Source organism: Crocodylus porosus, unplaced genomic scaffold (genome assembly GCF_001723895.1).
Source record: "Crocodylus porosus isolate Cpor-Errol unplaced genomic scaffold, CroPor_comp1, whole genome shotgun sequence".
NCBI lineage: Eukaryota > Metazoa > Chordata > Crocodylia > Crocodylidae > Crocodylus > Crocodylus porosus.
The window spans coordinates 193,320,405-193,344,551 of NW_017728886.1; the positions used below are offsets into that span (position 1 = coordinate 193,320,405).

General features: G+C 41.7%; 1 protein-coding gene across 2 annotated transcripts in view; it reads right to left on the minus strand.

The window, feature by feature from the left end:
- The window catches only part of DSC1 (desmocollin 1), a 44,638-nt gene that overhangs the window by 6,829 nt on the left and 13,662 nt on the right, over positions 1-24,147 (minus strand). For both annotated transcript variants that reach the window (XM_019547341.1, XM_019547350.1), the window contains exons 6-14: positions 22,929-23,073; positions 17,433-17,605; positions 16,367-16,510; positions 11,116-11,301; positions 9,534-9,793; positions 9,277-9,419; positions 6,807-7,022; positions 1,562-1,804; positions 502-623 (exon numbers count right to left, since the gene is read on the minus strand). In XM_019547341.1, the coding sequence (XP_019402886.1) occupies positions 502-623; positions 1,562-1,804; positions 6,807-7,022; positions 9,277-9,419; positions 9,534-9,793; positions 11,116-11,301; positions 16,367-16,510; positions 17,433-17,605; positions 22,929-23,073 (1,632 nt within the window). The remainder of the gene's footprint in view (positions 1-501; positions 624-1,561; positions 1,805-6,806; positions 7,023-9,276; positions 9,420-9,533; positions 9,794-11,115; positions 11,302-16,366; positions 16,511-17,432; positions 17,606-22,928; positions 23,074-24,147) is intronic.

Sequence of the window (24,147 nt, forward strand, 5' to 3'; positions counted from 1 at the left end):
TGGCACTGAGGAAAGGTGGCTAGGCATTGAAGCTGCATCAGAGCAGGGGAGAAGGTGCCTGCCCCTCCAGTGGGGAAGCGGGGTGGGCTTTGGGGGTTGTGGGGAGCTGCATGGCTGGGCCAGCCACACCAGGGCCAGTGCCCATACTTCCAGGGGTGGGATGATGCAGCTGAGATGCACTGCTCCAGCGACAGGTGGGGCCATGACCAGGCTGCCTGACTCAGTACAGGAGCCCAAGGTCAGTGCAGGGCAGGTGCAGGGCAGGTAGGGGGAGAGGGAGAGTGAAGTGCACTGGCAAAGCCAGGGGACTGTGGGTTGGGACTGGCCATCAATGTTTACAAAATGGGTCCTGGTACAAAAAAGGCTGAGAACCACTGGCCTAAAGGCTGCCCAAAGTTTTACACTGGGAATAAGTGGCACCACAGCTCATAAATACTGAAACTGAGACCTATTTTCAAATTAACAGATTTCTACATTTAAGGACATAAAAAGAAAACTCACCATCACTACGTCTCCAGGTGCTTCTGTGTTTGATATAATTAAGTTGTGATTAGCACAGTCATCAGTCACTGCTCTGCCTACTGCTGCAGTTCCCCAACAGCCACAAAGTGTTATCAATATTACTGAAGAAAGGAAATAGATGTTTAAAAATCTGCTCAAACAATATACTGGATTTTGTGTTTCCTTCTAAGAGGAATAGAGGTACTGTACAGTGTACTAATATTTTATGTTGGTTTATTTTTACATTTGAAGAGGTAAAAGGTTAAGTGTAACTAGCATGAGCCATTTATTTCATACTTGTAAACAACACTCCTATTTCAAAAAGCATATATTTTAAAATGAATGCAAGTTATCAGTGCATTATGTGAATACACTACTATTTCTATAAAAACTTGATTTTTCCACTTGTTAAAAGCAGCCATTTGGGGCTGTGAGGGAATGAAGGGTGCATGAGCTTGACAGTATGCAGAAAAATATTTTTTTGTTTTGCAATTTCTCAGTTGGTCTAATAAAAGGTATTATTTTGGAACCAAAAGTTCTAGATTTTTGCACTTCTTATATGCAGCGCATGATTTCATTTCAGAAACAGCATTAGTGGCACTGATGATGATGAGCAGAGGTCAGATCCATTTTCATGTTGCTAGACATCATCACAACAGTCATACCACCTCATGAAAGTGTTGGGGAACCAAGGGAATACATTTAAACCCCACCGTGCAGAAGACTGACCTCTTCCAGTTATTGCTTTTTTGGAATGAACAACCACAGGACATAATAGCCACTAAAAACCATACCTTCTTACTTCAAGTGCAAGGCATGCCTCTTTGACTTCCTCTTTACTAATACAAACATATAACCCAGTTTACAGAAATCATATATGATATATGTTAATGCACTTGTAGAAGATGCACAATTTTTTTATTTTTTTATAGAAGATGCACAGAAACTGCACTATTGATGGCTACATCATCGAATAAGTGGTTAACAGAATTCTGTCACAGAGACAGAACTTTGAGACGGAATATTTTGCATCTTATATAGGATATTCAAATATACTTACACAGCAGTAACAGTGATCCTAAGATCATGGTAAGAATGGCCCCTGCTCCAAGAGAGAAATTATCTGGTAGACGAGGTAAACGTGGGTTGAAGGTGTCTTTACATACTCCTTCATTAGTACAATCGCAGAGGTCAATTATAAGATCAGTGCATTCTTGCTTTCCTCCATTATCACTTATTAGAAGAGGAACTTTATAATTTCCAATCTGAGCATTTTTTTTCGGTTGTAGACATACAGATTTACCTGCAAAAGAGAAACCAAACCAATCCAGTATTCAATGTTATATTGGTGGGCAATATTAACAATGTCCTACAGAAGCCATTGGTATTAAGTGTATTAAATGAAATCTGTGAAAATCTATATGGAAATGAGGGTACAGCTACTCAGACCTCTATTATCTTCTGTTACTCTATAAGAAAGCAAATTTTCTGTACAAATGTACACTGTAAAATTTTGTCAGCATCCCTGCAGTTTCTATAAGAACTCAGCTCCATGCTACTACTGGTACCTGAGACAGGTAGCTTAAAGTTGACTCAGTTATGTTTATACTGCAAATAAACTATTTTGAGGGATTTACTCCCTCCTCCTCCTGCCATTTATCTGTACTTGGTTAATCTATTACAATTGGAAATGAACAGTCCTCTCTGAAGATCCAGGTTTGAAAGATTGTGATTTGTTTCAGTTTTATTCATTTAAATTATATAATGTTTTCACAAAAACGCCAGGTTAAGTGTCTGATAATTAAATAGATGGTCTCTGGACTTTGTTATTTAGTGAGAGAAAAGTTAATTAATCCATTCTCAGTTCTTTAGTCTGAGAACTGCCATATCCACTCAAGTGAACAGTTCACAAAATCCAATATCTTGTTTTTTTGCTGAGGCTTTAAAACAGATAATTAAAAACAACATATAAAATACTAGTTGTGAATAATTATGTACAGGATGGTCACTGGAGAAGCATCTCCCTCACTCGCTGATTTTTTTTTTTTTTTTTGCTTTGATACACGAAAACTTACATTCCTTCTAAATATTCTTGCCTTATCCCTTCACAAATATTTTTTGGATTACCTAATGTGCTGTCATTAATCCTATTAGTTTCCTAACACTTCTGAGTCTGCTCAGTTCTTGACTGTTAATATCATGTTTTACTGTGTTTCACAGATGAGCATTAAATTGTGTAAACATTTCCTCTGGCATTTTTATGTTTGTTACTTTTCCATTTCATTTAATATCCCTTTCGTATACAGTACAATGATAATAAGAAGCATCCAACTTAACTTTTCTGACTTGGTACAGTTCTGTCATGTTCCCCACTTCTTGATTAACCTGAATAATTTGCCTGTGCAGATCTAAAATGTGCGTTCTCGGTGCAAACGTTGTCACTTCACCACAAATAGCCTTTTGCAGATTGTTTTTTTTTTTTTTTTTTCCTGTGGTCCCAGTCAAAGATCAGGGCTCTACTAGCCAAATTTACAACCCCTCCACTCTTACCCCAAAAATGCTTGATTAAACAGGGCATTACTTCAAAATGAGGTAAGAGAACAAGTAGATATGTTTCTTTTTAACATGCCTCCTGAAAATTTCAGTGTGGTCCCCTAGTTCTTGTATGATGAGATTTGTTGAATGACAGTTCCATATGCATTTTATCTGTGTTCTTCATGATTTTCTAGATAGCTATCATGTATTCACTCAACCTTTCCCTTTCCCTGACTGAAGAGTCCTAGTCTTCTTAGTCTCTCCAGCATGGCAGCTACTGCCCTAGCTGCTTTTCTGTGGACCCTTTTCCAATACTACTACATTCTGACTGGCTGTACATTGAGCTGATAACTTTAGAAAAGTTATCTACAATGAATCTAAGGTGTTTTTCCTGAGTTGTAACATTGCATACACAGTTAAGATTTACCAGCTTTACCTGAATCCAAGACCAAACTGAATTTAAGATGATCCCAATAATTAGATTCTAGACATGGAAAGTTTATAAATTTGTTATAACTTTTCGCATCTAGAACCTAATTTTTGGCCACACGCCTGCTGACCAGGTTTCCTATCATGGCTGCAGTCCTGGGAGGACCCAACAACCCCAGGTAAGGCTAGTGGGGCCAGCACCGTTGCTAGCCCCAGCCTCTACCGCACTTGGGGTAACCTGCTGCATGCCAGAGCATACGTGGCATGGGTGTTCCCCAGGGACAAGCAGCAGAGGCACAAGGTGTGCTACTGCTACTTGTCCCCGGGGAAACAAATGTCCGCTCATCTAGACACTCCTTAAGAGAGGTTAAGAGAGAAAAGCATCCAAAAGGAGGTGGGGTGGGGGACAGATGCTTGGTCTCTGTTTGTTTTGACCAATTCTAAGGCAACACATATACCTTCCAGTCTTCAAACCTAAGAGCAAGAGCTGCTTTTACCGAGATGCTGTATATTTGCTATCAACTCAATCATTTTATGTTTAAATTCATTTAGAAATTTTGAATGTATACCTTCCATTTCTAGACTGCAATTTATTTAAATGAAATCTACAGTTGTTATGGGTACATGATGTGGGACTCCAGATTCAGATAGAATATACTCTTGTGACTGGATAGATGCTTGAAATTGTTATATTTGGTCATCTTTATTCTTTAAAGCAGTAAGAGGAAAATGGATATGACCAGTAGCAGAAAATCTTAAATTTTTGGTCTAATGAAAAGAATCTGGCTTCTCTCTAATGAGTCACAGCTTGTTTTATATTCCCAAGGAGAACTGTTAATGTTAGTCACACAAATAATGAGCTAAAGTTGAACAAAATGTGTAATCTTATTGTATGGTTTTTAAACAAAAATTATAAATTATATAGTTTTATTCTACAGTCACATTATTACTTACTGTAACATAAACTATATTATATATTATTATATTTTTAATAAAAGCTGTACTTAAAACTACTACATTCTGTTGCTGGAGACTTGTTTATTTTTACTCTTGTGACTAGTGTATCAATTCATTAGCACCTGCTCTTTTGACAGCTCATCTCTGACAGTACCCCTTTATTGTTATGGATTCTGTTTCTAGCTCTTTTGATTTACCAGTAGAGTGTGTTTGTGTGTGTAAACATTATATATATGTAAATATAAAATAGATTATATCTACCCAAACGGTGGGGGATGGCCCCACACCCTCCCCTTATCAAAGCTACATGAGAAAGAGGAGAAAAGAGCATGGGCTGCTAAGTAGCAAGGGCTGTTCTAGAACTGCATTAATTATCCCAGGAGAGGAGCAAGGCATCTGTGGTATCTCTAGGCAGGCAGAAGAGGACAGCACATTAGCTTTTCAGTGAGGAGTCAGGCACATTTTGCAGTTAGCAACAGATGCTAGGTCTTGGCTTGCAACGGCTGGCCCTAAAGCATGGCCATTGCTCAGTGCTGTCTAGCCCTGTTCCTCTACCAACTACAGAAGGATCAAAAGCACAGCTTGCTGAGCATGGCCTACCCCTCCCCTTCCTGCTCCTCGGTGCTTATGGGACAGACTTTGTGTCCACAGAAAGTAAAGGTAAGAGGAAGAAAGCTGGAAGCACCTCTGTCATTCCTGCTTAGTGGTCAGGGACAATGACACTGAAAGAAAAAAAAGTGAGCTCTCCTTTAGGGGTGCACCAATAGAGATTTTGGGGGCTGATACGGATAGCTGATATTGAAGGAGGCATATTGGCTGATCCCGATCTGATTTCTGATACAGCTGTGTGCAGCTGGTAAATCTGTGGTGGAGGGGGAGGGAAGGGGCATGAGGGGGGCAGATCAACAGCCCCCGTGGTGAAGGAGGGGTCAGGCGCTGCCCCGCTGGAGTGGGGCGGGGTATTAGACATAGCCACAGCTCATTAGCAAGGGGGTGGATCCCGCTGCTGCACGCACCCCAGGGCAAAATGGGGGAGACATGTGCCGTGGATCTGCATGGGGCAGGACAGGGACTGGAGCCGGGACTGCACCTGCCTGTTCTTGGCAGGGACACTGGGAGGAAGACTACAGAGAAGGCTGCAGCTACCCCAAATTTTGCCATAGTGCTGCTTCAAGCACTGCCACCACCTGTCTAGCACAACCCCAGCTTTTTCTGGCACATGGGTGGAGGTGGAGGGCTTGAACCAGGGCTACACTGGGCAGGCAATGGCAGTGCTGGGAGCGGGACTACGGGGAGGGGCTACAGAGAAATTTGGGGTGGTTGCAGCCCCCTCCATGGCTCCCCTCCCAGTGTCGCAGCCCTTGAGCCCAGCCCCAACTGAGAAGAGCCTGGCATAGCCCCAGCCCCAGCCCATAGCTGCAACCCACCTGCCCCACCCTGTGCAGATGTGGGGGGCACCCCCCCCAGATGCCCTCTCAGGAAGTGTACAACAGCTGGAGCTACCTCCCACTCCCCCTACCCCATGGACAAGCTGTGGTGCTGTCCCATACCCTGCCCTGCTGGGCAGCTCCTTCCCCTGCCTCCTCCCTCACCGCAGGGGTCATTGATCTGCCCCCACCCCATGCCCTTCCATTACAACAGACTTACTAGCTGTTCACAGCTGAACTATGCTCTTAGCTGCCTGCATGCTGTACTGCAGCTGTGCACACACTGGCATTTATCGGCCAAATTACTGGCCACTTCAGGCCAGTTTTCAATACAGCCAAGTTTCTGTATATCGGTACCGATGTATCAGTGTGCCTCTACACTTCTTTATTGAGGTTTTTCAAAAGGAGGCTGCATAAGCTTTGGAAAGAGATCATTAAGGAGTAACATTCCTTCATTCATGAATGGGGTTTGAGTAGATGACCCGTAAATTCCCTTCCAACCTTATGACTCACTTTCACTCCTAAAAAGAGAGCCAGATTGTGCCTTATACTCCTCAGAAAACACTACCAGCCTCTTTAACTCCTTAAATTCTGGGATCTTGAAAGACTTATCCAGAGTTCTGACCTTACTGTGGAAGATAAGTCCATCCATTCCTGATCTACCCCATATACCTATTCAAGAGGATAGCAAAGGGCCACACTCATATATATTTCTGTGTGGAGGGTATTCCCTTGGGGGCACTGCCCAAAATCAAAGTCCTGACCCAAGACTGGGTGTAGGCAATTTCCTAGGTGGTGAAGACACATAGAAGACATTAAGTAATCACTTAATAATCTCTAACTATATCAGATTAGGAGGCACAGTCAAATTATCTTACTTCTGAGATACAATAATTAGGACCATTACTATTCTTAAAAATAATAGTAGTAGTAGCAGCAGCAGCTAATTTTGCATACCATCATTTTGTATTATCTTCCACAATGAATTCATCTGTTCATCAGCAATGCGGGCTTTGAAGGGCGCAGCATAGGGTTCTTTATCTGGATCAAATATATCAAAGCAAACTGGCCTTCCATTTCTGCATGCAGTTTCTCTTGCCCTAATTATCTTTGGGGGAGTCTTGTTCCCACATTTCAAGATAATCCTTACTGTTCCAGTACCTGTTTTCATACCTACAACACAGAAATTGTAATATTAGTATAAGCTGGGTTTTTTTAAGTTTAATGCTTATTACTCACCAATGTAAAATGGATTGTTCATTTAATTCATGTTAAATAGCCAAGTATTAAAAGTAAAGTAGATTTAAACTGTCATCTTCAGTAAAAAGAGAAGCGTCATGTCTCTAGCTGTCTGTGGCTTGGTTGGAGAGAGGAAATCACTTATTCCACAGAGCTCTTTTTCCCCCTCTTTTCAGTGATGTGTAGGCTCAAAAAAAATTTAAAAAAAACAAAAAAACAAAAAAAATCACATAATGAAAATGGAATCAGGAGGAAAAACTGATGCTGAACTAGGAATTTCTGGTAGCACACAGAGAAAATGGTGTTTGAAATGGTTCTCTCCCATCACCTCTACTCCACTGAAGAAAATATCTACCCTCTGCCTACTCCCCTGCCCTTCAAGCAATGAGGGATGGGAAGATATGAAACTGCAAGTCCCGCCTTTTGGATGAAAAAGGGAGATGGTTCTTTAGTAATAAGATCTGTCTTGAATTGCTAGGAAATTATCTACAGTGCAGGATATTTTAATTTCAAAATCTTGTGTAAAAATCCCGCCTCTTGTTCCTTCCTTCCAATCATCACTTTTATACCGATACAGGTTATCCAATCCCATTCAAACTAAATGAGAGCATTTGTTTGAACAGGAAACATGGGGAGCACCAGGAAGGCATGCCTGCATTGTGTTTGGTTGTTTGTCTGTCTTGGGAACATGGATTAGTCAGAAGTAAGTCTTTCTTATCCCCACTCTCATCCCTTTGTCCCATTTATGGGGAGGGGTACAATAATGCAATATCACTATATAACTAAATATTTTATTCTTTAGATATTAGAGTTATATCCCACCCTATGCAAAAGGCTCAGAGTAGCTTACAATAAACAAACCACTCAGAGAGAAGATACCAGAGAACTCCAACCACCCCCAAATCCCACCTCTGCCCAAAAAAACACATACAAGCAAATCCTTTCACCAGTCCCAACCGTGCCTCCTCAGAAGTGCCACTCACATCCACAGTAGCAGATCCAAGATGCTGCAAAGTGGAATGCAGTTGTGGCAGTAAACTTGCTGCACATGCATCTGCCAGCTGAGACCAGAGCTCTTTTCTCTGGGGCGGAGTGACTACACCAGCTCACTCCCCTGGACCTGCCCCTGCACAACCAGTTACAAGAAAACTTCTCCCATTCACTCTTGCCACCATATGTCAACACCAGAGGAGATCATCCTCCCCTTCCCCCAGTGTTACCTCCAAGCTCATACCCCATCTTTTCTACAGAGGTGCAGCAGTTGACACTCCACTCCCCTCCCCACCACCAAAGAAAAATAACCACACCTAACTCCTTCCCTTCCCCACCCCCAAAACAAGCTAAAAAAACCCCAAAAACATTAATTAAAAAAACAAACCTCCCATAAAAAAGAAAATCTCCCTTTCCCTCTTGATTACTGCCAAAGGGCATCCTTAAGCAGAGCCTGCCCTGGGAAGTCTCCTGGCTTTGTAGGGCCTGCAGGCTAGTCAGGTCCTCCTTGTGACAGCAACCAACAAAACTAGTGAACTCCCTCTCCTAATCTGATATCCTGATCCACTGCTCACACGTGACATGAGCATGTGAAAAAACTGAGAATTTAGATAACTGACTAAAGCTTGTAAAAGCAGCATGCTAAATTCTATCATTTCATACAGATTCTTTTTACAGGTCTTTGGTCACAGAGCTGTAATACTGTATTCACATTATATACAAACATGCTTCCCTCCCTCCTCTGGTCTTATGTCTCTTTTTTTTTTAAATCAAATTTTTAAGGTGGGGTGAGGGGAAGAGGAGGAACAAGAAGAATGGTGCTCCCCACTGAACAGGCTAGATTTTAAAATAACTACATAAGTATTAAACACATTATAAAACAGAACTAAGTTTTTTTGGAAACGCGACCCCCGTTGCAGATGCTTGTAAGTATTCTGAAAATGGGGTCCTGTCTTGTATGGAGTTGCTGCCCCAGTTTCCAGCAAACAATGATATTCTTTTCCTCCTCCTGTAAGTGGGGAATTTGGGCTGCAACGTCCATTAAGGACAACTACTATTGCCAAAAAGAGTGCGGTAGTAACAAGTTTGTCTTCATTACAGTCTTACAGCAAACTGATAGCATAGTTCCATGACTATTTTTATGAGCACACAATTCCTTTATAAAGAACATGGGCAGTTTATAACATTTGGTACTCACTTCGGTCGATTCCCAGGACTGTAATATTCCTTTCACCATGTTTCACTCCTAAAGTCTCTTTTTCCAAAACTTTATTGGTTCGGAGTTCACCTGTTTTTTCATCAATGGTGATCCAATCACTTTGGCCAGGTGCTATTCGATAGCTATTAAGAGTAAAATGTTTGTTTAAAAAAAACACCCCAACTTTATATGAGGCTAATTTGTTTAAATTTATTTCCCAAATACTAAATAAATCCATATAGGAAAATTATTTATACCATATGCCTTCTCTGTTTCCAGTTTCTGGGTCCACTGCTGTGTATTTGCCGATCACTGTTCCAATTTTGTCACAGTCTTGAACCTCTATACATAATGTCGGAGGACTGAACACTGGTCCCTCATCAACATCCATCACGTTAATTATAATACTACATATGCATGTGACCAGGCTTCTTGAATGTGGGTCTAGTATGTATGGGTCTTCATTATTTACTGTAATTTCAAGTGTCCTCTGTCTGCTGTTTTCATAGTCCAGTCCCTGTGAAATAAATGCATTTCATTTATATGAGGGATAACATTTGCTACAACTTTCCCATCACTATTGTAAAAAACAGGCAAAGTCATATGTAGCCAAGATTTTAGAAAATAGCTATTTATTAAGGGTACCTTATTATTTGAACTTCTAATCTGAGGCATTTTAAGGAGGGACCTGACTTTCAGAAATTACTGAATAGAAACTTTTTCAAAAAAAGGGCCTGAAAGATCTTAAGGAGCACCACAGACAAGGTTTCACTATCACCCATCTGCTGGACAGCTGCTGAAGCTAAATTAAGAATTAAATGTGCGTCTCTCTCACTGTACTTATCTGAGCAAGACCTTATATCTAGACTACATTCAGCTTTTCCTTTCTGCTGCCCCTAATAAATGGCTCTTACTTGTTAGCATACATGAATGTATTTCTGAGTTATACTTTACTAATAACAATAGCTTCTGAACTTGTGATGCAAATAACATAACAATTACTATCTGAAAATGAGTTTGTTTTTCTTTGGTACCATGGCATCTATGCTGACTTTAATGACAAAATCACTAACAAAATTCTACACATTCAAACAGTATAAGTCCACCTGATATCACAACTGGAACCTGTCCAATTTCTACCCTTAACTTCTCCATTTACCATTCTGCATTTTAACAATTCTAAATCTTACCCATCAAACTAGAATTGATACTTTTTCACTTATAACAAGACAACAGTAATAGAGAAAAAAACTGCCTGTTCAAAGTTGAAGCTATTTGAAGCTTGAGATTGTTTATAGAAATATTCTTGAATGCATAAGTGTGCATCAAGCATGTTCTTGAAGCAGACAAAATTTATACCGATTACTTCTTGGGAACAGGCCTCCTTCTAAATCCTATACAAATACAGACAGGCAGTACAGCTTCCAAAACCAAAAGGTTAACACAGAGTTTTAAAAAAAGCTATTCTAGAATTATAAAATCTCTGTGAAAGCCATAATAAAAGCTACTTGCCTCCTCCCAACCCCTCCACTATTCCTCCTCCCTCCTCTCCCAGCAAAAATTAGGAAAAAAGTAAAATCCACATAAACAGTTTGTTAAATTTCTCTAAATATATCTTATACAGTTCGCTTCATGTTTTTGCCAAAGAACTGTACTGTAAAATAAATCCCAGATTCCACTGTTCTAAACCAGTGTCAGTCAAAAGCTGACACATAATTGAAACAGATTAACTAATCTGAATTTATGGCAATAACAAAAATGAAAATTAAATTATTGGTTTAAAGTAACCCTGAAAAACACCAAACACAATTTTTAGTTGATATTTTCATCTTTGCTTACCTTAGTAAGACATAGTAGCCCTTCATTTGTCTTTTTATCAGTTGCAATAGTAAAAGCAAGATCATCATTTCCCTTCGTAATGGAGAAGCGAGCAATCCAGGCCTTTGTGTAAGGCTTATCAGCATCAGAAACAGGAATTCTCAATAATGTCACATTTGCTCTATTTTCTTCTATTTGTACTACATACTGAAATAAACAAGATTTTTTCTGTTATAATCAACAAAAATTGTTATTTCCATAGCAGTGAAACTTAAATTGTGTTTAAATGCAATGTCTTAAATTCTGAAATAAGTAAGGTGGGAGATGTCTTTTTCAGTATGTCACAGAAAAACAAACTGTGTAAAGTCTCTTTTGTGCAGCCATAGGTGAAATTTTCCTTGCAAAACTCCTAGTGATTTAAGTAGTATCATAATCTGGCGTGGACCTTTTGTTGATTTATCTGATTGCTCTGTTGATTTTAAATGGTATCAGTTGTGGCATTCGATCCCCTCTGCATGTACAGCACTGACAGGTAAAGCACTAGGAAAGATAGATTCATAGATGTTAGGGTCGGAAGGGACCCTGCATAGGCAGAAAAGAGTGCTGGGTTCAGATGACCCCAGCCAGATGCCCATCCCTCTTGAAGACCCCCAGGGTAGGGGAGAGCACCACCTCCCTTGGGAGCCCATTCCAGATTTTGGCCACCCTAACTGAGAAGTTCCTCCAGTGTCCAGTCTAAATCTGCTCTCTGCTAGCTTATGGCCATTATTTCTTGTGACCCCCAGGGGCACCTTGTTGAGTAGGGCCTCACCAATTCCCTTCTGTGCCCCCATGATGAATTTATAGGCAGCCACAAGGTTGCCTCTCAACCTTCTCTTGCGGAGGCTGAAGAGGTCCAGATGCCCTAGTCTCTCCTTGTAGGACTTGGCCTGCAAGCCCTTAACCATACGAGTGGCCTTTCTCTGGACCCTCTCCAGGTTATCCACATCTGTCTTGAAGTGTGGCACCCAAAACTGCACGCAGTATTCCAACTGCTGTCTGACCAGCGTCCGATAGCAAAGTAGGTAAAATCCCACAGTTCCTTCTGAATGTTACAGGAAGTCTGGGGTGAGATATGTTCTAGCACAAATGGAAGATGAATGCATGTGGGATTTTTTTTTTTTAATATTTATTCTGTATGTGTACAGGAAATGCACAGGAGATTGATTGTGATTGCATATTAAAAATGATTATTTTACTGGAGTAGATAAGAACTGTTACATGTTGAAAGAGCTAATAAACAGTTTATATTACAGTAATAGCCAAAGCCTCCAATGATATTTAGCCTGCACATGTGCATATTAAAAATCCATTGTCTCTGTCCTGAAAAGAAGAACCATTTAAGAAGAAACTAATCTGATGATTAAATAATCATCTTTGTTCCTTGACAGACTTAAAAATGATGGCTCTGCTCACCTTCAAAAGCAAAAATATGCAGCAAGATTAATAAATAACTTCTAAACCTAGGCTAACAGACAAAGACTAAAAGGTAGTTTATAGCTATTAATTATAAAGCTGTTGAGTTTGCATCAGCTGTTGTTGAGCCAGGTGGTCTGTTAGGAAAAACTAGAATTACAAAGGAAGTTTTCTTGCATCTCTGAGTCTGCCTTCACAATATAGGTTTATAAAATCATAGGGTTGGAAGGGACCTCAAGGGTCACCAGGTCCAACCCCCTGCAGCAATGCTACTCCTAAATCATCCCTGTCTATTATTCATCCCACCTCTTCTAGAAAACCTGGGCACCCTATTCCATCACCTCACTATTGTAATACTACAAAAGTTGTTTTATTTTCTTCCTGATATTTCCTATTCTGAATCTACTTTGCTGCAGTTTAAGCTATTGCTTTGTGTCCTACCCTCTGTGGCAAGGGAGAAAATTGTTCTCCCTCTTCTTTATGCCAGCCTTTCAGATATTTGAAGATTACTACCATGTCCCTCCTCCTTAATTGCTTCTTCTGCAACCTAAACATGGCCATTTCTCTTAACCTCCATTCATACAGCTTGCATTCGAACCTCTTTACAAAGTAAAATGATACTATTACCTCCTAGATCTTAAGCCTAATTTTAACAACCACCCTATTGATGCATCCTAAAATAGCACTTGCTTTTTTGGCAGCTGCATCACACTGCTGATTCATGTTGAGTTTGTGATCCACCAAAAGCTCTAGACCCTTCTCAGGCACTCAGCCAGTTATCTCCCAGCATTTGTATTCTTCTCTAGGTGTACCACTTTGAATTTGTCTGCACAAGATGCAAGATAATGTGAAACCTTACATGAAACCGCCAGTGATTCCAACACTGATTTTTCTATAATTAGCAGTTATTGAGCCAATTATTTATCTACCTCATCTTAATTTACATAGCCAACGTTTTTTAAATTTGCTAATGAAAATGTCAGGTATACTTTACTGAAAACCTTATTAATTCCAAATATGCATATATGTCCACTGCATTCCCTTCATCCATGCACCTAGTTAATATATTTGCCCAAATACAAGACAACTCTGAATTTGAGGACCCCGCCCAATAATTAAAATTCTGTACATGGAAAATGTTTAAATTTGTTATTATTTCCTCTGTATAGGATCTAATTACTGGAGGGTTGTCTTAGATCTTATGCCCCCCTCCCCTGCAGTGGGTCAAGCAATGTCAAAGGAACAGGCAGCAGTTAAGTGACCCCTGCATCTGCCCCTCTCCACACATACATTGTCCCCTGCCACTGGTTCCTCCCACCATTTGGCCTGGTACCTGTCCCTCCCTGCAGCCTCTGTCCCCCTGCTCACCCTTGCTGCTGCTTCACTTCTGGCTCTGACCCCATTCCAGCCCAGGGTATGGGGCACATTGTTGGTCTGGCCCAAGTCCAGCCATGCAGCAGCGGTGTTGCAGTGGTGGCAGATCACTGGGCTCAATCTGCCATAGCTGCCGCAACAGCTGGGCCAGAAGCAACAATGTGCTCTGTGGGGCTGAAGCCATGCCAGAGCCAGAGAGTAGGGTGGAGGTGGTAGGTGAGAGACCGAAGAAAGAGGCAGAGGTAGTAAGGCTGGGGTAGAAACTGGGGAGGTAACAAGGAGCTGGCAGCAGCTGCAACCGACTTCAACCCCAAATTAGGGCCAGAGACAGAAGTGCAGAAGCCACCTTCCCCTCCCCCCGCCCCCGCCCAAACTGCTTTGTATTAAAATCCAGTGAGAGGCACCCTCTGCCCCCAATGTTAAATAGTGGGGAGGATACCTCTCCTTGGATTTGAGTAAATACCGTACATTGTCTAAGGAGGAAATGAAGCTGGTTTTAGATGATTTGTTCTTTACAAATCAATGCTGGCTGGGATGAATATGGATCTGGAGCCATAATGTGGTGACTGTTTGAGTTCTGAGTATGTGAATTGGAATACTGACAATGAATAAACAGTTTCAAGATACTCTTGACATAGACACAAGACTAATAATTGAAAGGCGTTAGGGCAAAAGTAAAATAATGAAGCAGCTACCTACCCCTAAGGGTTTGTCAGCATGGGAAATTGCACTGGTAATATTATCCCAATAAAATTTAACTATCAGTTGTACTTGGCACTGTAGACACTCTTATTCCAGAATCTGCATGTTTATCCAGGGAGTAAGTTATAATTGTATAACTACAGGCATTTAAATTTGCAGTTTTCTTATATCAGCACAACTTCCAACATGCATAAGCCTCTAGATCAGTGTTTCTCAATCTGTGGGCTGCACTTGGCCCAATCAGCATGCTGCTGCAGCCCATGTGACAACCTCTCTTTTTTTTTCTTTCTTTTTTTTTTTTTTTTAAGTAAAGATTGCTGTCCAGTTTGTTAGTCAGGGAGAAAAGTGTGGAAAATGGCAGGTTTACCCTTGCAGGCTGGCAGCCTGGAAGGAGTTGCGAGGAGCAAGAGGAGGGCAATTGGGGGCAAGGGGCACCATGTGCCTGTGCACAGGCATATGGCAGCCAGGGAGCATGGAGAGCAGCTCCCACAGCTCCCTCCAGGTAAATCTATGTAGGGAAGGGGATCGGGGGGGAGGAGGAGGCAGGCAGATTGAGGGAGGGAGTAGGGCAAGACTGGGGCTGGGGCGCTGCCCAGCTGGGATGGTGCCTGGGGTTGGGGCAGGAATGGGCAGCTGTGTGACATAGATGGGGAGCAGGATTGAGTTACACAGGGGCTCATCCAGGAGGTCAGCTCCCTGCTGCTTTGTGCACTCCCAGGGAGAGAGACATGGTGTGGGCATGTGCCCCCCAGATTTGGGTGTGAGGCAGAGGTGGATGTGGGCTGCCTGCTCTGAGCTTGGGGCTCTCCTCCATGCTGCCCTCCCCGCAGAGGCCTCTGTGGCAGTCCAGGCAGGGAGCCTCGGTGCTACTGCTGGGAGCCCCATACTGCCATGATGAGGCATCTCCTGTGAACCCAGCACTGGTTCAAGGCACCCCCTGTGAACCCAGCAACAAAGGGTGGCACAACTCCATGCCACCACTGCTGCTGGGGGGACAGAGGATACCTTGCAAGAGCAGCACACCCATGGTGGCACTAAGCCTCCCCACCCTACAGCACTAGGTCTCACCCACTAAGCAATGGAGGACCCAAGGGGAGGGCAGCAGGGTGGGATGCCCCGAGCCCACAGTGGGCAGCCCACATCCACCCCCTCCACAGGCTTCACTCCAGCCTTGCCACCTGTGGGGGAGAGGCGGCCAAACTCCACACTCAGCTCCAGCCACAGCCACCACTGCAGGTGGCAGCCAGGGCTCGGACACTGCTGGGGAGGAGGCAGGGGTCTGTGGGCCCTGGCCCTGGTTCCACTGCCCTGGCAGCTGGGGGCCCCCTCAGCCATGGGGTGCAGCCCACATGACACACTGAGAGCTGCAAGTGTGGCCCACTATCGCAAGCAGATTGAGAACCACTGCTCTAGACAGCACATCTGGCCAACCACCTAAAATCCATCTTAGAAGACCCTCCACTTAGGTCTGTAACAAAATCCATTCAGAATATGGCAAAAGGAGACCAGAAGCCCTAGAAGACAAATTGTAGTGAAGCTAGGCCCCCCACACTCCTTTGCTGCTTAGAAGAATGTAACTGCATCTGCTCTTTTCTTGCAACATGAGGAAGCAGCCCATCTACCCCAGGAAACAAGACCTATATCCTGCAGGAATAGTGAGAGAGACCAGGATGTGATCAGAGTTTCACAAAAAGCAGGCAGCTTTGTAACTATTAGTGGCATAACTGTAAAGAAAACTTACAGTACACTGAGGCTTCTTTTCACACTGTGGTGCATTATCATTTATATCTTCAATCTCAATTTCAACCGTCCCTGTATTGCACAAGCCAAAAGGCTGACCTCCCATATCTCTTGCTTCTACGTGGAGTATACATTTGCCTACCATCTGGAAAGGAACATAAAAAAGGTTATAGCTGAAAATGCATTGTTTGCAGTATCACTGACTGCAGAGCAAGATCCTTTACTTTTCCCTCCCCCTTTTTAAGCTTCATTATTAAAATTGTAATTCTTTTCTATTATCAAAAAACAGAAAAACAACAAAGTCTCTTCAGCAGCTAAACAGCATATCATTCAAAAAGCTTTACTAGAAACCTGTTAGCCATGTCAGACACCAAAGGAGAAATGTGACTACTTCCTGCTCTTTATCCTCCTTCATTAATTTTCTCTTTGCTTTTTGTTTCCCTTGTGTTTCTGTAGTATCTGTTACCCAGGATTGTGGGGCCTCTTTTAATTTTGTTATACCTTTCCTTAACTCTTTTTTGGTTCCATTATCAGCAGCATTATCAGTAACTCTACATATATAAAGGCTAAGTCAGCGAAGGAGAAACTAGTTAGAAATTGCTAATAGTTGTCAAGTTTTATTTAGGCCTGCATCAAGCCCTATACACCAAAGCAAGATTTTAAAAAGAAACTAACAGAATATCATGCATTTTATTTACAATACAGTCTGCTTTAACTTAGTCCTTTTCTTGTCCCTAGAACTTGACTATATCACCTTCTGTTGTTTCTACACAGTAACTACATCTCCCTCCCATTTCTATTTCCTACTGTCACTATCTCTGAAGAGGCAGTGACAAAGTATTTCAGGAATTTCAGTTTCACCTTCTTGCTCCACTCTTGCATGATTTCAGGAAAATAGAAGCAGTTCACCCAAATCCTATTGTCTTTCCCCAAGCTTTAGAAAATTTGGGTCCCTCAAATTTTAGGCCATATATTGTGCCTCTCCTTTCATTAGCCATATTTCTCTATATATAATCTTCTCATTGTATTTGGAGCAAAATAAACATTATATTTTAGATAAAAATTACCTCTCTGTCTGGTGCTGGTGAAATTACAGTGATTACACCTGTCTCTCTGTGTATACCAAATGCGGAGCATGTTCCAGACATTTGTATGTTGGGCACAATTCGGTATCTTATTGTGGTGTGCAGAGTCAAAGGTTCATCCAAGTCTTTTGCAATCACTGTTCCAACTAATGTCCCTACATACATAAGACATCAATTTTTCACTTTCAGCATTCATTAAAAACAACACCAACAGTTTCATATGACTGGATATGCATTTTTATACTCACAAGCATTGCTTCTCTGCAAAGGAACTATAAACGCAAATTATGAGTATTATTGAAAAAACAGGAAAAAAGTGTAACATTTTCTATTTCTGAGCTTTCAGTGTTATGGTCTATTGTTTTTTAATGGCAGCTATCAGATGGCTTAATAAATGCAAGATAGGTAAACGAATCTTCAAAAGAAAAAAGAAAAACTCAGATTTCAGTTAATATATTGATTGTGATTTCTAATTGGGCTATTCATACCGATACGACTGAAAAGCTTGAAAATGGATCCAAATTAAATCTTCAGTGTCACGATGCAATGTATCAAATTATCAAATTCTGGTGCTGACTCCATATTCCGTAAGTACCCCAAACACCCCCATAATTAAGCTCAACACAGCCTCTCTGCTACTGCTGCCTCTACATGATGCCAGTGCTGGCATCAAAGAAAGCAGCCTTTTTACCACTGGTACCCCACTACAGTATAAGGCTCTCTCCTCCCCTCCCTGGATCAGTGATCAGCTGCTCCCACTGATCACTGACAGACTCCCCTGGATGTGGGAGAAGCCAAGTAGGAGCCCCTCTTGCTGCCTGGCTTGAGAGCAAGCCTTGGAGGAGACTTTGTAGCACTCTAGCCAGGGGGCTGTGCTACTGTCATAGTGTTTTATTTTTGTAGCGCTACCAAGTGCCTTAGCACTTTGTAACGCTACAACTGTCCGTAGCCTAGCTACAATTCTTTTCCCATTAAAGACAATGTGAAGTGATAATGCTGTCTTCAGTGTGCATAAAGATATACTCCAAGTGCAGGATCCCTATGTTGCCTAAAAAAAGACAAAATCATGTTCAAGAGAACACCGTAGCAGTAGCTAAGGATACATTTTTGTATTTTCCAAAAAGGAAGTATCACTAGATGTAATGATATTAGAGTGACCTAATATAGCATTTATTTTGCTTCTCTTTTTAAGATGTGGGATGACAACTCTTGGTAAAAATGAAACTTCTGAAACATATGGTCATAGAGATGTTAGTTACCTGTGGTAGTCTGAAGTCAAGTAGAAGGCAGGTTAAATTAGCACCTTACAGACTAAGCAAAGTAGATATATAGCACAGGCTTTTGTGAGCTGCAGCTTGCTTCTTCAGATGCTATGAAAGGGCATGTAGAAAGCAGAGTTTAAGAAGGAGAGGAAACTAGAATACAAAAGACAAGGGAGGGAGAGGGATGGGGAGGGAGGGGGACCATTCTAGGAGAGCCAAGCAAACAAGCCATATGAACAAAACTATTCCAGGTAATGGGATAAGAATACGTTGTCCCTGTTTAAACCATACTTAATGCAATCCAGTCTGTGGATGACTTCTTGTTCCACAATTTCCAGTTCAAATACTTTTTTTTAAAGTTTGCTGTGTGAGAACAGCCATCCTTCACATATAAAAGCCACTTACCAGAAAGAGATCTCTGTATCCATCGAGCCTATCACAAACAGCTTCACTCCTTAAAGAAAGGGGAAGCAAAGTTTTCCAAACTTTCAAGCTCCAACAGCAACCCTACAATCCAATGTAATGTCATCAACCTATCCAGCCACACTCTCAGGCCAGTTAAGGTGACTGTACTATCCTGTGGTCTTTCTGCCCTACTTCACAAATCAGTACAGCGTAGCTGTATAGAGATCTTGAGACTTTTCTCTGCCACCTAAGACTGAGGGAATATTTCCATGACATGGAGCCATGCAACAAACAACCTGGTGCAGAACTGAGGCATACACAGCACAAGAAGGACAGCTCCTGGATTCTACCTGAGAGCCACAGCCCCACTCTGGACCTGTATAAACTGTTTCTACCTCTGTGTCCACCCTGAGATTGTGAAGAAAAATGTTATTTATGTTACAACCTCAGTCCTGCAAAACAGAGAGCCATTCTCAGCCTTAAAAACAACCTGGATATAATCACACAACTGGCTGATAAGGAGGTTGTCTCTGCTGTCTTGGACAAAACAGAGTATATACAGTACATAACCAACAAAAAACCCCATGGCACAATATCAGAAGGAACTGGATAAATTCTTACAGGATCTACCTTGGAAAACGCAGGAAAGGATTGCTTCTTCCACCTCCCAGAAGCCCATGCCAAGCAACTTTTATTTTATTACCCAAGACCTACAAACTGGGAACCCAGGATACTGCACTGTCTCTGACATTGGCACCATCACAGAAGGAGTTTCTGGCTACATGGACTCTGACAGGGATGCACACCTTAAGGATCTGGAGCAAGGATTCTTATAATTAGAATACAACCCCAAAATTGTAGCTACTAAAACCAACAAAGCTAGGCCCAGAACCCACTCTGACCTGCTACAATATCAACCCTGGGACAAAGACAACAGAGTCCCTCTGACTGTCACCTACAGCCCCCTGACTTGAACACCTGAGACATACAGTTAAAGAACCTCAACCCCTCCTGGAAAAGGATGACTGTCTCAAAATAGTTATGGGAGACAAAACAGTCCTGGTTTACAGGCAACCCTTCAACCTCAAACAGAGTCTGTCAAGCAACCTACACCTATAGAGACCACATCACCACTGGATCCAGTAGCATGGATTATAACATCCAAGGCTCATTCGTTTGCAACTCCATCAATGCACGTACACCAGGGGTACTCAGCCACTTGCCCGCAGGCCAGATCCAGCCCCCAGTGCCAGGTCATCTGGCCAGTGGGGCTACCCACACAGAGAGAAGGCATGCAGGGCAGCACAGGATCCAATCCCCACATGGGCCCTAGGGCCTTGATCCTGGCACATGGGGCAGGCGGGGTGGGGGAGGGCAAAACATTGAGCACTGCTGATTATTCATCATCATCATCATCATCTATTTACAGTGCCCTTCTGTTGTCTACACTGATGGGCCAATCCCTACACAACAGAATGAACACCGCTCTGGCATCAGCTACAGGAAGAGACGCAAGCTTGTGGCAGGACACTAACCTCCTTGGACGGTCCATTGCTGACCTGAAGGTGGCTGTTCTCAGACAGCAAGTTTTAAAAACCATTCTGAATGGGTAATTGTGGAACAAAGAATCATCCACAGACTGGACTGCCTTAAGTTTGGTTTAAACAGGGATCCCATCAGGGTTAGTTTTGGTGACTTCTTTGTTCCTGTATTTACTACCTGTTTGCTTCTCTCGACCAGCACTGTCCCCCTCCCTGCCTCTTCTCTCTGCCCTCCTTATTTTTGTATTCTAATTTCTCTTTCCTTCTTAAACTCTGCTTTCTGAATGTCCTTTCATAGCATCTGAGGAAGTGAACTTCAGCTCATAAAAGTTTATGCTATACATATCTACCTACTTTTGTTAGTATATAAGGTGCCAGTCTACCCTGCCCTCTGTATATGGTCATATTCAACTGTATGGATATCAGGACTTTAACTGAATTCATTTTCTCATATGCTATTTGTAATGCCAATCATAAAACTGAGTTATTGAAAAGTTACTTGGAAACCATAGTTGTGTTGATTAAAATGTTTCACGGGAATATGTCAGTATAAGAAAAACTTTGAAGTAAAGGTGTCACTCTCTAATTTTATTTTTGATGAGGTTGTAAAGAAATTCTTCCACTTGTTATATTTAACATTGATGAAATAACTCTGAATCCCAATTTTTCAGAACTTTGTTTCATGGGGAACTGACATTTTGTTACCATGTGAAACAAAAGCAAAGTTCAAAACAATAAAGTAGTAGAAAAACAGTACCCCTCCTTGACTACTTTCAAATCAGTAACAGATGCTATGCTGGACTACCCTATAGTTGGAAGAAAATAGTCAACAGTCACATCCCCTTTTCATTAACAAAAAAGTTTTTGTTTCATTATAAAATTTCATTTTTAGTGTCTCCATTTAATATATGAAAATAAATAACCAATTAAGAAGAAATAGAGATATGACACCCTCATGCCAGATTTACAGAGCAGGGCCCTGATCCTACAACTGTATTTAGTTGCTTTAGGTAAAACATGGTCCTGTCATATTATTTTATTACAACTCACTCATGAAGCTCTAAGTATACAAAAGTGTTTGCAGAATTGGATGTGTTGTTCAATAAATCAAAGGAAAATATCTGCAAGTTCCATTTCCCCATCTGATGTAGAGCTGCTGAAAACTTACTGACTTATGGCTGTCAAAGTAAACCACCACTGTGAATCCCAAATTATGACAATGGAATAAGTAAAAAAAGGTTTTTTGCAACTGTTACATTTGGTTTGTTGCAGTATCTCTCATACCTGGTTTGAGTCTTTGTGTATTATGGTCAAAATGGCTCCCATATACAAATAGTATATACGGCCATTTGTACACACCATGGGGGTTTACTTCAGTTTAATTATCCCTAAATGAAAGTGGTGGGTTTTTAAACACCACTTCAATTTAAGGGAAAGTAAACCCCCATGGCATGTACACAAGGATCAGGCCTGATCCTTACCTGCCTCTCTGGTGGTGGGAAGGGGAAGGGGGAAGGGAGGGCTAGCTGCCAGCAGGCCAGGCAGTCCCCGAGTGTGGGAGGAGGGGTAAGGGGGGGGAGGGGGTTGGTGCTTCCCTCCACAGCAACAGCAGCACCTCCCAGGCAGCACCTGCCTGCAGGCACCTGACCTGGGTGGTCCCAGGGGGCATGGCAGCCGCAGAAGGAAGCACCAGGCCCCCACGCAGCTCAGGCAGCTCCAGGGAGAGGAATTTTTTTTTTTTTTTTTTTCTCACACCTTCAGTAGAGTCTGCCTGCATGGGCTGCCGCCCGGCTGCCTACAAAGCCCCTGAGCTGCACGGGGCCTGGTACGTCCCTCCGCAGCTGTAAGGTAGCAAACTACAACACCTTGGACATATTTTATTTTGCTGCATCCCAAAGTCATTTAATGTGCATTATGCCACCATGTGTAAGCAGCTCCATATTAAAGTGGTGCAAAAGGGCATTAAAGGCCAATTTTGTGTCATGTACAAATGGCCTTTAGTATTACACTGAAGTTTTAATACTGGATATTTCTAAAGGTCCACTGATTTAACTGTATACAATTTGTATGAGTCCATGGATACTTATCTGGCATACATGCACAGATAAAAATAATGGATACAAACTGGATTATATGCATATAGTCTAACTAGAAGCCCTTTGAAAATTTAGCCAACACATGTTTTAAAAAAATCTTTCATAATTCGTCCTGAATACACATATTCAAAACAGTAAGTCATTGAAGGCTGATTTTTTTAAAGTTTTACTTACCAGGCTTGGAATGCTCTGGAACACAAAACTTAAAAGGCATGTCTGTAAAGTAGGGGGCATTGTCATTATCATCCTCTACTACGATTTTATGTACAAGTGGTACCTCTGGTGAATAGCCATCTGCTGTGGTTGCATAGCATATTATCTATAAGACAGGAAAAAAAATTAACTGCTAGATGTGCTAGTACAGGCTGGAGTATTCCATCTTAAGCCCAGTAGATAACAAAGAATAACACCAAATAATCTCTGCAAAATACAGTGACAAACAGCATTTTCAGAAACAAATAATTTGTTAGGGGTTCTGAATATTGTTCATTATGTTTGCAATAAATGTGTTGCAGCTAATTGCATGCAATAACCTTTCATTACTCAATATGGAGGACAAACCTGAATGCTCAAGTAACTGGCTATCTTTTTCCTCTTGTTACCAATTATTTCTACTTCAAGACAGCATGCCAGAACTTAGTTCCAGTACAAAATGGGTCTTCAGATCATATGTGATAGAAATGACTGTTGTTATGAGCTCTTGATCTAGATGCTGCAATTAACTGTTTCCCAACTCTTACTAAACAGTTGGTATTATTCCCATTCCTCCAAAGGAAACATTTCCCTTTCATCAGTCTGAATATAATGAGTAAGAATTTATGTTTTGATGCACTATCAGTCATTTAAAAAGTGAGGAAACCATTTATTAACTTAAGAGTCTTTTACTCTTTAAAGAGCAACTTGTGGAATACCAGCCATTTTCTGCAGGGAGATAAGGCACAGATGGAAGAACAAATAATTGCAGAACGTTTTTCACCTTTACTGAAAGATGACTTCCTTCTGCCTCTAAGCATGATGGCAAGTTTTTGTAGACTTCCAGGGCTGCTTAATGTTTGTCTCTAGATGAAAGCAATGGCTGTCTATAAACATGCTGATAGGATGGAGGGGATGCATTTTAAATTAAAGCAGTTCCTGTACAGCCACTCCACTTAAAACAGCTCACTGTCATGTATTAAGACCCCATGCATTTAAAAATGACTGCAGGAAGTTTTGACTAAAGCTTATTTCATGAGGTTTAGCTAAAGCACCCCTACAACCAATTTTTCATAGTTTCATAGTTTCTAGGGTCGGAACGGACCTGAACAAATCATCAAGTCTGACCCCCTGCCATGGCAGGAAAGAGTACTAGGGTCAAACGACCCCAGCAAGGTATACATCTAGCCTCCTCTTAAAG